The sequence below is a fragment of the Rhipicephalus sanguineus genome, chromosome 2 (assembly GCF_013339695.2).
Source record: "Rhipicephalus sanguineus isolate Rsan-2018 chromosome 2, BIME_Rsan_1.4, whole genome shotgun sequence".
Taxonomy (NCBI): Eukaryota; Metazoa; Arthropoda; class Arachnida; order Ixodida; family Ixodidae; genus Rhipicephalus; species Rhipicephalus sanguineus.
The window spans coordinates 201910392-201926264 of NC_051177.1; the positions used below are offsets into that span (position 1 = coordinate 201910392).

A 15873-nucleotide genomic window follows, 5' to 3' on the forward strand; every position below is an offset into this window, starting at 1 on the left:
GCGAAAAAAGGTGTACTCAGCTAGGGTAGTGAACTAATAGCTGTCGAATTTTCGGAGAATAATCAATTAGCCATTGCTTGGGTCGATGTGAATGCACTTCTTAAAGCAGGTGTTGTATGAGTGCAGCACATACACCTTGTGTGTATTTAAGTCCTGTTTCTTCTGGGTGACAATGACCCAACTAACCCGACATTCAACCCTACTTTGCACTGATGCTCTTCACGTTAGGTGTCTCCGTAACTACCATTGACACGGCCATATTTGAATATGCTTGAAGCGCCCTGCAATGAAAGTGAGCACGGTTCTAGTTCTACTGAAGAGAAATAATTGTCTGCAGAGAAACATAGCTTGAAAATAAACTGGCAGTTCATTCCTTAATTACGTATCAAGAACTTTAGCCCAGCATCGTTACATAATGTGTTACAGCATCGTTACATGTATTGTGTTACTCTACGAATTTACTGAAATAGGCGTTTTTGAACCTTAGCCTTCTATGTTCAAATCGTACTCATTCATTGTACTTTGATTGTTCCTTTGAATGTATGTACATATTTTCGAACATTTTCCCCACCCTGCCATGATCTTTCAAATGAAAGATCGAATTATTTATAAATAAATAAATAAACAAATAAATAAATAAATAAATAAATAAATAAATAAATAAATAAATAAATAAATAAATAACCAAAATGCCCTTAACTAATATGAAAATGTCTAGCACCACCTGTGGAATATCAGTAGAGCACATTGTTCATATCGTACGGTCAGAACAATATTCTATGAATTCGACATGAAGCATGCAGTAATGGCCAATCAAAATTTGTACATTAGAAAAACAAGACAAACGATAATGTACATACGCAAAAAGTGAACGCAACGGATGACTGAACTGTAGGCTACGACTGCTTACGAATAAATCTATATGCCTGACCTATCTGCAGGCGTACGGGAACGCCACCGTCATTTATGTTTTGGTAATTGCAGCGTGTCTAATTAAAAAGCCTTATTAAACGATGTGATTTGATAACGTATTCATCGCATCGTAGAATTTAATTTAATGCTTTGCGGAACAATTTTATGTCGCATTGCTATCTTGCCGGCGACATTCTGCTTTGAATTGAACAGCAATATCGCTCTTTAAGAACATTTGTTCTTTCAACTCAGGGATCTATAGCATTCCGTACAGCGTCCTCCTCATTCATACAGGTGGCTTAGTTTCACTAAGGTACTGCATAGAAGTAAAATGAATAAATCGAAGATAAACAGAAATGGCAAAAAGTAAAGAGATCGGGACAAAAAGCCCGGGACCCCGGACCAGGACGAAAATAAATAAAGAACTGACTTTGACCCCTTTAGAGGGGTCTCGGGTAATACGGCTGCTGCTGAGTGCGGGTACATATCCAGCAAAAGCTGATGTGCCGCTGAGGTCTATTGGAGATTTCACATGCTTTCCATCCAGAAGCCTTGCAAATACTTTGATGATATCAATAAACTGGTTGGGAAGACGCTAAGCTACCGTGCCGGGTCGCAGGCTTTCTAACATTTAATCAGCTGCGTCAATCAGTTGAAGTACTGCAGACAATATGAAGTAGATTGAACAATTACAGAAATCCTCAGACTTGTTTGCACACTGCTCTCAGCAAGAAATACCAAGATAAGACCTGTTAGTTATGGCGTAGATTATAGTTACCTTCGACTGTACATCCGGAACCAGCGAGCGAAGCGAAACGAAAAGCGAAAGTGGCTATTCGCTGAAACAATCACTCGCACTGAAAAAAATGGTGCCAGACTTCCTGTTTTTCCGCGGACTGAACATTCTGAGAGCCTGTATTACAGGAAGACGGGGTAACAGTCGTCTTATAGTCACAACGCCTCACCCTTCTCTCTACGAACGCGGTCCGCAAATTAGCACACGTACTGGGAATGACCTTTCGACGTCGGTACAACAGCCGTCTTGGCACTCGTAGAACATCTCGCGTGTTTTGATGCGGTGTAAGAGGGGGACTTTCCCGGCAGGCCGCCTCAATGAGAGAGCGTAAACATGAAGGACGTGATGGCACGCGGTCGGGAAGTGGCCCTTATAAACAGTCGCCGTTCACCGTGAGACAACACAGAATCAATTTCGCAGCTAGCACGCAAGGAAAATTCAGGTGAGGTCTTAGAATATGCCAGTTTGTCGAGCTTTTCACACTGTTTTCTTTACAAATAAGGCATGTTAACGTTATACTTGCTTTGTTTTTTATGCTTTCATAAACTTTCTTTCGCACTTCGCTCATTTAGCAAAGTGAATTAGTAGGGTGTATAGCCTAACGTTGAAAACGGGACTTCGGGAAACAGGCTTGCTCTTTTTTAAGAGACGAAAGCGTGGGTCATGTTTCCGGAAATTTTAGTTTGTTGCACGTTCCCTTGCACGTTTTGTCTTTAACTCCTACCGCGGTGCTAATGTAATTGAAGTTGAAGAACATACTCGCTTATTTGTTGTCACCGTGCGCATGTCACATATCAAACGGGACTGCTGCGACAAAATGAACATATCAAAAGTGAGAGTTAGCTAATTCGGCGAGTGACGACTGATACAGACCTTTCTATACAGTATAACACTACGAAGTTACAAAAAGCTCCAATAGAGAAAGATCCGTTTTGTGTCTTTCTGCCTCTCGTGCCCTGTTGTTGCTAAAGTACGCGTGTGGCATGTCACAGTGAATTTTCACAAATGTAGAGTATAGATTTGGGATAGTACGTTGTCAAAGCAAAATTAGTAATAAATGGAACTGAAATATTACATCTCTGCCTTTAAGAAAAAAATAGCAACACGTCATTACTGCATACTTCGTCGTCGCTTTATTCATTATAGCAAGCCTTACAACAATTTTATGCTAGATATCACATAAAAATGCTTTGACTCGACGTAAAAAAAGAGCATTGTATTCCATTTTAGTTTCCCATCGTAAACACTAATGAGGGGTTGTTGATAATTGCTGCTTTGGTGAGTCTACAAACGTAATGCTTACCAGCGAGAGTTTATTCAATCGGATAAGAGATGTCAGTACGCTAAGGAATTACCAAAACATACACAATACAGCACGATGTAGAAAGAAATAAACATAAATCATGTCACCGCAATTTTCAAATCATTATTAGATAGTGCGACGCCCTTCGCGCGAAATGCAAAACAAATCGCAATGAATGAGAGGGTAGCTATTAACGAAGAGGAAAAAATAGCAAATTGGAGGCGCTTTTTTTTCCAAGAATCAGTCAAGCTATCTATTTGTCGCCATGTCGACAATATAACACATTTTTATATAACTCCATGGATATTTGTGAACTCCAATGGCTGCCGTGCTCGCGGACGATGGCTTCATATAGATGAGCTAGTTTAGTACTTCAAATGATGCCAAATGTTTGTCGTGTTTCTGTTGCAGCCGACCACAGCAATGATTGTCGTGAGCAGCAAGTCCTTCCTCCTCGCCCTCCTGGTTCTGGCAGTCGTCTGCAGCATGGCAGCCGCCCAGTTCGGCTTCGGACGTGGAGGATTCGGAAGGGGCTACGGCGGCTACGGCGGCTTTGGCCGCGGATATGGTGGAGGCTTCGGCCGTGGCTACGGTGGATACGGTCGTGGATTCGGAGGCTATGGACGTGGATTCTACGGCTGAGCAGATACTTCGATTATAGGAACAATGAAATAACACTGACATGGACAGCGAAGACGTGCAGATGTCTTTGCAGACAAGACAAGAGAAATAAATTATTTATTATTGCTAAGTTGCGACCTTGTTTTGTAGGCCGCTATTACCTGGTGTCTTCAGTGCGCTTAAATTAAATGCTGGTTTAGTATACCGGGATTCACTTGTCTGGCACTAGTGAATACGGATCTCCTTGCACTCGCACGGATGAACACAACAGATTTCTTGAAAGGATAAGAAATAATGTAATGTTGTAGGGCTAACTATAACAAACAAAATGTTTTTAAAGAAGATTTTAATGACAGTTAAAAGTTTTAAAATACACTCACCGAATGAGCACGCATCAGTTCAAGGAATGGCGAAACTATGAGGAAACAATTGCAGACGCCATCTAGTAAAATAAATTATTTATGTTGAATAGGCGAAGTTTTCTTTGAAATTAGATCTAGTATGTCGCTGTGAAAAAAAGAAACTGAAGAGAAATTAAACTCAATTTTTTGTGTAATTTATCAGGGTTGGAATCATGATTTTGCTTGCAGTGTGTTATGCCGTGTACTGCGCACGAGATTTCACATCTCTGCCACAAATAACTAACGAACAAGTTTCTTGAATGGTGAAGGAGTGTAGATATTGTGTATGACTCACCATAGAAGGAACACAAACGAAAGATTTAGCATCGATCTCTTACAGCTTTAGGTGCAATTACAAGATTAAAAGAAAAAGTAATTGATATTTCTGAGGCTGAACATTTTTACACTAGTCCTGTGAACCTAAGTTGTGTGACTGCTTGAATGAACACTAATTAGTACGTGACAAGCAATCTTGTTTATATCCCTGATGCGTCCTCAACTAAAACGAATGACGGTCTTGCAGCCACTGCGGCGACCATAATGCGTCGCGATATGAAATGATCAGTTTTGTTGTTTCACTAGCTGCGAAGGACCCTAGCCTTATACCTTAACCTGATGATGGTGCGTACATCTTTCGTCGGTGAGGTAGCGCTGAATTGGCATATATTCTGGTCTAGAAATTCATTGTAAATGCATAGCGCAGGGCAAACGCAGGGTCGAATGAATAAATTGACGACACAAATGCTCACATCCTGCATTTGTTCTTTAGTCCCTGTGTGCGACCTGTTTGATACGTATACCATGAACCACGTTCAAATAGCCAAATTTGCAGTCATAGTGTAGAAATAAATGCACCACATGTAGACGTGACAGCCTCAGCGCAAGCGCTCTCATTACTTAATATGCCATGTCTGTTATTTTATATGCCTGTTATTTGAGCTTAGCTGCATTTTTACGTTCACCTAACTGTGAGGAGACCAGAACGCGATAAGGCACAACAGTAGGCATAAGGGATCATGATGTCCTTTCGAAGCTAAGGACGCTACAGATGGGAGAGACTATTTGGTCCCCAACAGTCTGGTGTCACGTGACCTGACCAGAAACTGTATGCATGATGTCATATAAAGCTCCTTTCCTCACAGTCCTGTGTCCATTTCTTCGGAGTGTTCGTCGAAAATTTCTGCGCTCTTCAACCTATAAAGTCATGCATGACGACATACCACCGTGGTATAATTTTAATGCAAGGCATGGTTTTGCCTCGCGTTGCAAAAGTATTGCTATTTTGCCAGTGGCAGTGTTTGGCCCGTTTTACTTGAGGGGAGCTGCATCTTACCGGTACTGCATCTTACCAGCTGCATCTTACCGGTACTTACCTACGGAGCAGAAACCTGGAGACTTACAAAGAGGGTTCAACTTAAATTGAGGACGACGCAGCGAGCGATGGAAAGGAAAATGATAGGTGTAACCTTAAGGACAGGAAGAGAGCAGAGTGGGTCAGGGAACAAACGGGGGTGAAGGATATCATAGTTGAAATCAAGAAGAAGAAATGGATATGGGCCGGGCACGTAGCACGTCGGCAGGATAACCGGTGGTCATTAAGGAAAACTGACTGGATTCCAAGAGATGGCAAACGCGTGAGGGGGAGACAGAAAATTAGGTGGGTAGATGAGATTAAGAAGTTTTCAGGTATAACGTGGCAGCAGAAAGCACAGGACCGGGTTGATTGGCGGAACATGGGAGAGGCCTTTGCCCTGCAGTGGGCGTAGACAGGCTGATGATGATGATGACTTGAGGGGAAGGGGGCGGTAGTGAGAGGGGCCGGAACTTACGCCGTGCCGCTTCGCTGTCCTCAGTGTTTCGGCAGCATCACTAACGCCAGAGCCATGGCCGCCAGCGAGGTGCTACTTTACCAATGAAAGCATACGTGATGTTTTTGACTATGTCATGGGACCATGAGCTGTTGAGGTGCAAATAGACCCTCCCGCTTCACACCTATTTCTTGACACGGAGTGTGATCGACCAGCGCCGTACATTATTTTCACTAAGATTAAGATGGCCGCATATTTCTCAAGGAGATCTTGTATAGTACGCAATATCTAGCATACACCACTTACCTAGGCATTCGCATTAGGGAGGGTGTATGCTCCCACGTCTAATCATACAAGATGATCGCCAATTCAGCCCCATATTTTGATTCAGTCGAACGTGTCCCGTCAGTGCTTAATGAGAGGGTTCATGGAAATGCAATTCTTTTGCAATTCTTTATCAATAAGGACGGCCTTGGAACCCTGACGTTGAAATCCCATACCTGTTTACTTCCCACCTGTTAGCAGCGTTTCATTGCTTCATTTTTATTTTTGCACCCATTGCGAGGCTTGTTTTCCTTCGGAATTGTCCAATGGGGCTGGGTGGCGGGTGGCAATGGGATGAAGCTTTGCTTCCCCTAGTAGAAAACCCCGTGCACGCGGCTGCCTGACAACACTTGTCTGCACGCTCTCTCGCTCATCCGCTGGCAATCGTTGTTGTGCGGATGCAGAAAGAGCAATAGAAGTCCCCTTATAAATAAACATTAAACAGCCACAAGGTCACTACATTCGTCCAGCAGCTCAAGTGCATGAACTTGGTAGAGCAGCAGAAATAGGTTCGCAGAGTTTGCTCTCTTGCCCAATGTCCGGATAGCCACAGGGGCTGTACTTTGAGACTGATTAGAGGAATACTCTCTGCTCCTCGTGATCCAAGCTGAACGTGCTCGAACTTCTGATGGCAGGAAACGTGGGCGAATGTAATCCTGTAACAAGAGTTCCCTGCAATTTTCCTGGATGCTATACTTCAAAAGTAACTGGGGGCACCGAATACACAAAAATCCTGCGGTAATGCTTCAACTGTTGTGCGTCAGCAGCTGCCTTTCCCGGAGCGAGTGATGCAACCGCAGATGAAAGTTGGTTGCTATAAAGTTTTTCTTTTTTTGCTTCAGTAAACTTCTATGTTTCGGTACAACACGTGTCGCCATTGCAGACTGCTTGCCATGGCGAACACGTTTCAGTGAAAAACGCAGGATGACATGATCTAGACGACACGTGTTGTTACCGTTTCCATTTCACTTTGCTACATTACACGACCTGTGTCAACCATTTCTTGCCCTTCTGCAGAGCATGCGCACTAAAGAAAACGATTTTCGTGCGCTCTTTGTAGTAGAGGCGCTATAAGCATCTATTGAAAGTGAGGTGCGAGGACTGTATAAAAAACGAACTGAAGATATCAGCATATTGTTTTTCGATATGGTTGATTGGAGCCGGCAATTACTATGGTTCGTCTGTAGTCGCTCGTTTGATGCAGTCGACGAATTACTGTATCTCTCTTTAATTTGCCCTGACAAGGCGTCTGCCGGACGCTCTGGCTCTGGCAGGTTATGTGCTCCAGTGTTAAAGTGGAGTCGCATGACGGATATCTGTCGCTGTGTTTTTCGGAAAACATTCTCTGAAGCCTATGCGTGAGTAGGTTTGTCTGTATTCGACTCCAGTCATTCGATGTCACCCGTCCAGTTTGAATGATATGAAATGGAGCTTTGATTCGCCTTCCTAGTCTTTTTGCCTAGAGTATGTCTCGACGCACGACGTAGCGCATGTCCAACACCATTTCGGCCTACTGTATGTAACACTGCCTAATGTTGCTCCATTTATTGATGCCTAATGGCGTTCCCACCGATGTTCGTTGCGCGCAGAATGCATAACTTTCTCTTCTGAAATAGCGAAAGGGTATTTTTTCCACTCATCAAAGTAATAGCAAAATTCCGCGTTGAATATGTAAATGCAAGCTTCATATAAAACGTTATGAAATTGTTAAAAACGGCAGGAAGGGGTAGATGGAAGCTTGCGATGAAAAAATCCCTAAACAAGGGGTGGGTGCTCGAGCCAACGTTTCGACAAGAGGACTTGTCTTCTTCAAGGCTGGAACTGATTTCCTTAGCTCTCGTGTGTATATGCTTCGTGCTCTCCCCTCCACAAGGGAGAAGAGGACGGCAACTGCGAAAGTGGGGGTGGGGGCCAGAGGCCGCCGTGTCGAGCTGGGTGAATCAGAAGGGACATTCCGTGAAAAAAAAAGAAAAAAAAACGAGCAGGGGTCCGGGGGTGTACGTTTCGCTGAATAAAGATTGTCAGAGGAAGCACGTGGCACTTGACAAAGATGGGCTGGCGATTCCTGGAAGAAGGACTTAACTCTTATTGGTTTTCGTTGTGTATGTACCATATCGAATGTAGTGTTTTACAGCAATATCGGTTATGAGATCACAACAACGGTCGTTTTTGGCGACGTAGTTGTGCGCCGTCGCTGGTGTCCGTAATGATATCGTGTAAAATAACCACAAGAAAAAAAAAACGAAATAAGAAAAAAAACGTTCGAACCTCGGTCCTCTGCGTGGGAACTCACTATTTTGCCTCGAGGGCGATGCCGGTGCTTTAAATTGCTTTGTGAAAAGACCTTATACAGGCTTCATGCCGAGAAAAAACCACATTAACATATGTAATATAACGTGGTAGAAGAGCAAAACGACAACCAGGCGTCGCACAATGCGAATTGCGCAACGAATGGGTTGCTGAATGCACAAAATTATCATCCCATATCCTTAATTTCAACCTGTTGCAAACGGCCAGAGCACATTATTTATAGCGCAATGTTCAAATATCTCGAATACACTAATTTTTTCGCTCACTCCCAGCATGGATTTCGGCAGTGTCGCTCATGCGTGACACAACTAACTGAATTTCAGCAGGACATACTGATTGCGCTTGACCGTAACACCATTGTTGATGCATTGTTTCTCGATTTTCGCAAGGCATTTGATACGGTCCCACGTAATCTTTTAGATATTAAACTTGCTTCTTTGAATATTAATGCTGAGCTGCAAACCTGGCTGTGGAATTATTTAAGTGGTCGGGAACAGTGTGTTGTTTTAAATTCTAAAAGTCTTCATATGTAAACGTGACTTCAGGCGTGCCACAAGGTAGCGCTCTGGGCCCGCTGTTATTTTTGTTTTATATAAATGATATAGCAGATAACATAAAATCTTGCATAAAATTATTCGCAGAGGATTGCCTCATCTATCATCACATTACTTCAACCGCAGACACTGAATTATTGCAAGACGACTTAAACACAGTAACACGTTGGTGCTCCACGTGGAATATGTGCTTAAATATCTCGAAGTGTAACCACATCAGCTTTGCAAAAACATTTCAGAAATCCAGCACACATACAGTATTGATGGCGAGGCAGTCAAAAAAGTACCTGTATGTATATATTTACGAATTTACTTGACAGAATCATTCCATTGGAACAGACACATAGGCCAAATGATCTTAAAGGCTAGTAGAATGTTGTTTTTTATTCGCAGAAACATTTATTGTGCAGCAAAATAGGTAAAAGAAACTCTTCACTTCCTGCACGTAAGGTCTATACCTGAATATGCTTGTGTTATCTGGGACCCCGTTCAAAAGTATCTTGCAGAAACAATAGAAAAGGTTCAAAACCAGGCACGTCAGCAAGAACTACGACCCATTCGCTAGTATCTTAGAAATAAAGGCCACATTAGGCTGGGGAACTCTACAGTTTAGCAGACGGAAACTTCGATTAAAACTTCTGCATAGTATATAATATAACCAAACGGGAATTGATAAGTCGAAATACCTACTAGCGCTAACACATCCTCCTTCCAAAAGATGGCAACACACACATAAAATACGAGAATGCGCATTCCAAACCACAACTTTTGTCAACACCTTCTTTCTAAAAAGAATTAGAGATTCAAATGAACTTCCCGAAGATATAGCAAACTTGATTGACAACAGTGTTTTTTTCTCATCGTTGGGAAATTGTGACATGCGTATTTCACTTTTTGTACCTGTTTGCCATGTGCCATATTGTACTAAAAAATTTATTGCTAAAAAATTGTACGAGAAATTGTTATATGTTGTTATAATAAAATTTTCCACTATGTTCTGGTGTACTATCGCAGAAATGTCATCAACTATACTGACTTTGTATGTATACCCCCCTGCATTAATGCCACTTTGGCGTTGCAGGAACTATGAAAATAAAAAATGCTTCCAACCCATTACAAATGGCTCTACCATAATTCTTCATCGTCATCAGGCACATCATCAACAAAGTGCACAAGTGTTTAGCGGGTACCACGTTTCCCCGCAGAATGACGAAAAATGGCATAGTGGCTGCTTCCCTACTTCACAAAAATTATGAGGATTTATAGCGTTGTGGGTTCCTCGCAAGTGCACTTCTATTGGTTGCAAAGGAAACCCATAAGGCCCCCATGACCCACTTCCTAAAGGTATCAATAAAGTTATTTCCCTCTCTCTCTCTTTCTCACGTTAACGCATGTTATATAGCGTGGTGGGAGAGTGAAATAACGACCGGGCGTCACACAATGCGAATTACGTAACTAGTGGGGCGTTTAAAGCTTTCAACCCATTACATAGGACTGAGCCATAATTCTTCACCGTCGTCAGCCGTCGCATCGACAAAGTGCACATAATGCCTTACAGATGAGCAGCTAGTACCTGGCTTCTCCGAAGAATGACTAATAATGGAGTAGTAGGTACTTCCCAACTTCACAAAAATTATGATTTATGGCGTAGTGGATACGTTGCTAGTATACATACTTGCATTAGTAGCGCCAAGAGAGTTTACAGCTGGCTCTCCCGGCCCCCGCCTCCCTTGACCACAGCAAGGACAAAAATAAAGTTATGTCTCTCTCTATCTCTACAAATGCCACCCTTCCATCTTTCGCTGTAACTGTGCTGCGCTTTCCGGGCCAACCTTGCGTTCTTTCTTAGAAAATGGTTGTATGAGAGGTGTAAAAGTATTAGAATATTATACGATTGGTATTGATATTCGAATCGGTGTCAGCACTGTTGGATTCATATTCCATAAAATTCTAAAATTGAATAAATTCGCACACTCTTAATAAATACGAACGTACCTATCTGATCTTCACATCAAGAAACTTCTGTGATAAGACCGGCCATTTATTGCAGAAAACATAGCTCTAGCTCCTCTATATTCGGAACCCGCGATGAACGTGGTCCAAGCCATATAGAAAGTAGCTACGGGATCTAAGAATTCGCCTGAAACAATTTCACGCTCACTAGTTCTTCGTTGACTGCGAATTGGGGTCACCAGCGTATCAGGAAGACGTGATAATACTTGTCTAATAGCGATAACCCCTTTTCCCGCGCAATATGGGCAGAGTCTGTAAATCGACGTACATACTGGGAACGACGACCTGTCGACGTTAATACAAGAGCTATATTGGCACTCATAGACCGTCTGACGTGTTTTGCTGCGGTGCAAGAGGGGGACTTTCCCGACGTACTGTCTCAGAGAGAGCGTAAACGTGAAGGACGTGTCGGCACGTGGCCGCGAAGCGCCGTATATAAACGGGTCTCATTCACCGGCAGCCAACACAGAAGCACCTTTGCAGCCAGCGCACAAGAAAACCTCTGGTGAGCTCTCAACGCGTCAATTTGTCGAGAATGTTATCTTGTTTATTTTTTAAATAGTGCATGCTTCTCATTACTACCTTCGTTTCTGATACCTTTAACAAGGTAATATTTATAGGGTGGATTCCCTAACGTTGAATACCTAGTATTACGAAGGCAAAATTGTTTCACTTGGGGTACAGGAAATGGTTGCGTACGCCAGATTTTGTTCATGCTAATAAAAATTCAGTTTGCTGCGAATTCTATACTGAACTCATATTTTGCTCTGACTGCTATGCATGGCCGAAGCATACATTCTCCTATTTGCAGTCACCGCGCGCGTTTATCTAACGCGAATGCCGCGATAAAAAGAAAATTGACATTCACAACGCTGAAATAAATGGGAAAGCCGGTACCGATGAATAGTTACAGCTTGTGTTGGACTGTAAGTATGTGTGTATCACAACACAATGAATGTTAACACATCTCCAGTATAAAATTAAAATATGTCAAAGCTGAAGTTGCAAGAAATTTAGCGCAAAAATAAAGTAAAGGTTTTCTAGAACGGCAGTAGGTTTTCACTAGTGGTCTGAATTCAAAACAATATTATAGAAAGAACGGAAAGAATGGGCATTCGGCCCTTGTACAGCGCTTCAGACCTGCGTTAACTAAACAATATACAGGCAGAAGAAAGCAATGAAGCCACAGCACTATTCTGGAGTCCGTTTTTTTTATACTCGTATATGAATACTGACACATCTTGTGTGTTATGGCGAATGACCGGAAAACGATTGACGCCTAACGTTGCCTCTTAAAAATGTGTGGTTTGCCCAACCACCAAGGTAGTGCTATTGAAAGGGAGTCAAATTTTATGTATTTACGTTACTGAGCGCCTCCTTCACTTACACAGCTTCGCTGGTGAAAACAAAGCAAAACAAAAAAAGAGCAAGTGCGATTGCGGCGTATTTCGCCACAAATGTATACTTCCGACGGAGCCCTAACGCAATACTGTTCAAGACACCGTATCACAACAGTTGACTTCGGTGCAAATTAATGCACATTACTGCTAACCACGGTGTTACACATTTGGTGAACATGCAAAAAGGATATTGGTCAACTACCAACAAATCTTGCTCGGCCGTGTATTCGGGGAGGTCGAATGGAGGCAGATGAAAAACATTGTGGTTTCATTCGATGCCTAATGTTTGTGATGTTCATCTCGCAGCCACCCACAGCCATGATCGCCGTGAGCAGCAAGTCCTTCCTCCTCGCCCTCCTGGTTCTGGCTGTCGTCTGCAGCATGGCAGCCGCCCAGTTCGGCTTTGGACGTGGAGGATTCGGAAGGGGCTACGGCGGCTACGGTGGCTTCGGCCGCGGATACGGAGGAGGCTTCGGCCGCGGACTCGGCGGTTACGGTCGTGGATTCGGAGGCTATGGACGTGGATTCTACGGCTGAATGAAAACTTTGATCGCATGAATGGCGACCCAACACTGCCCGGCACAGCGACAGACAGCCAGGAGTTGACGTCATCCCGAGAACCATACCAGCAACAACGCTCCTAAGCGTGTACGTTCCACAGGGGATGGCTCATACGTGATGGCATGTCGCAATATTCAACACGACACACATTTATATGACAAATAAATTATTTATTCTCGACAAGAAAGTTGTTTTCGAAATGTCTATGTACCTACAGACACATCTATCAGTACTGATATACTGACATACTCGTCTACTATTGGCAAAATTCGCTTGTATTGCAATAGTGAACGCAAAGCAGTTTATTTTGTTTCACGTAAGTACAAGACATATCGGGAAAGGACAATAACGACTATGACCGCGGTTTTTTTGTATGGGTCCCTATAAAAACAATTGAGAATTCTTTTTGAACGTTTTTGTAGTTAGAACGAAGAAAACAAAAGTGCTGACGCGAACGTGTTTCTTCAACAAGATCGGCACTGTGCTTTGATTCGGAAATAATCTTCGCGCGCAAAAGCGCTCTTCAACCTCAGTTCTTATTTCTCCGTGCATTTTAGTTGCTCGACTGCAACATAAGCTAGACTTGGAGAACAATATTACGATATATGCATTTTAAAACATACGGCCGACGTCGCACACGCGCTGGAGAGCATGATTGATCAACGTTAGCTTGTCGGTGTTGCAGATCAACGACAGCAATGATTTACGTATATAAACGTGTGTAAGCAGTGCCACAGAGGCTGCGCGTCCGTGCGAAATCAGTGTCGACAGACGAGACTCGATCGGCGCAAAGATCCCAACAGGCATCGCTTTGCAAGTTTCGCATGGCAGTCTGCTCCGAAGTACATAGTACGCATGCCGCGTCTGCACTTCGCTTAATTTACAACACTTTATCTCTCCTCTGTTATTTTGTTTTTGCTTCCTTCGGTCAGTGTGCGCTGGGACAAGGAGCTAAGAATTACGGAGCCATACAGTAGATGGTGCTGCTTGTTGGGTAGATCATCGCACTCAGCCTTGTGGTGATCGCGGCTCCTTGTATGCTTGTCACAATAGCACAGGACAATGCAACGCCGTCGTGGCATGCGAAAGCACAGATCGCAATATTTTAAAAAGCTATGTATCAGAACGACAAAATAGGAGTGTACGTAGATGCAGCAAAGCAGAAGGAACAGCTATACGTAGTGGGGGTCTTAATTCCTAAACACTGCTGCTGCTAAAGTCCTATCCGCTCTGGAGGCGGAAGAAACGTAATCGCAGTGGGCATTACGAGCGCTTCCGCTCAGACGGTCATAAGCGACTCTAAGCGAGCAAGAACAAATCTCGCTAAAGTAAGCGCAGCCGTGCTTGCGGCAAGGATTCTTCAAAAATACCGGGTTAAGCAACCGTCGATTTAATGTGGGTCCCTGACCACTCGAGGAACCCGGGGGATGAGGAGGCGCATCGTGCGTCCCGAGATCTAACAAACTGGGAGGTGAGCCCTTCGGTCCCTGTTTCCGCTGGTGAGGCACCGATTTCTATTAACGACGTCACAAATTACAAGAACGAATGGAGGCTTTACCTTCCGCCGGATGACGACCTCATGAGAGCGCAGGCCACAATCCTACGCCGCATACAAACGCACTCTTTCACCAGTCCTCATAGAACGCAAATAATCATGAACGGATAATTGGAACCAAATAGTCAAAATTATAGTCCAAATGCAAATGCACTACCTAAGATCACATGTTGTGGGCATATGGGGTCTTGCCCCTCCAAAATCGCTCCTACCAGGTCCCTCAAAATTAATATGGGATGAGCTCGTCAGAACTTCCGACCGGGAGAAACAGGGCCATCGTTTCCTGGGCCGAAAGAGTCCCTTCCTGCGTGGAGCCACCGTAAGACTCCAGGGCAAGTGACGTTTAATCTGCCACCTCCGTGTTTCCTTTTTGTCCTTTGTGTATTTTTTGCTGTTTTCATAGGAAATATGTTAATAATTACGACGTAGTCCACTTGAACCTCAAGAAAAAGATCTCTTGAAAGAAAAGTACTTTCTCGTCTTTGGTTTAGATATCTGCTTCGCGATAATTATTCTGAAGGTTTTGCGAGATTTCTTCTAAGGCCTGTATTCACAAATGCTCCTCGACTCGAAACTCGACTTCAAGGGATCCTTGAGGACTGTCCCGCGTTGCAGAAATCACTCTCGACTCGAAACGCTCCTCGAATGGAGAGAATTCTCAGTGTGCTCCTCGAGAATCTCGAGGTAGGTCAGAAGTTCCCTTGAGCGCTCCTCAGAACAGTTTGCAGGCAAACATGGCAGACGTACTGTCACTTGACTGCTTTTTGGAATTCGCTTTTCAGGTTCATGATGTTTCCGACGAACTTGCAAGCGAGTCAGATGCCACGAATTGTGTGCCTAGGCACTGGTTAAGGGATCGCTTGAACCCTTTAGAAGAGTACAGTGACACGGAGTTTCTCTCAAGGTTTCGCTTTACAAAGAGCACCGTAGCAAGTGTCCTGACATCTCTCCCGCTCAAGTCGAGCACGGACAACCGCGGACAACCGCGTGTGCAGTGCGCGGACAACACGGACAACCACGCGTACAGTGCGCACCAACGAGCAGACTGTTGTGTCATCTGCCATACACAAGGGCCCTTGCACAGCATCGAGCACGCAAGGAAGTCGCTAGTTAAAATAAACTCTTGTATTATAATAACTACGTCGAGTAAATTAAGACTTGTCTCTTTTGTTGCTGCTGAAACTAACCAAAATGAACTACAGGTGCGAACGACTCATTTACAAACAGATGGCGCTCGCAGAGAAATGCGGTCGTCTGCAACGTTGGTCGTCTGCTACATTTCCTTCGTTTGCGAAGCAATCGTTGCATCATATTT

At 43.6% G+C, this 15873-nt stretch overlaps 1 protein-coding gene across 1 annotated transcript in view; it reads left to right on the forward strand.

Moving 5' to 3' along the window:
- Positions 1 to 15873, forward strand: part of LOC119383996 (neuropeptide-like protein 29) — a 151032-nt gene that overhangs the window by 100119 nt on the left and 35040 nt on the right. The window contains exon 2 of the mRNA XM_049412731.1: positions 12749 to 12932. Coding sequence (XP_049268688.1) covers positions 12761 to 12932 — 172 coding nt within the window. The 5' untranslated portion in view covers positions 12749 to 12760. The remainder of the gene's footprint in view (positions 1 to 12748; positions 12933 to 15873) is intronic.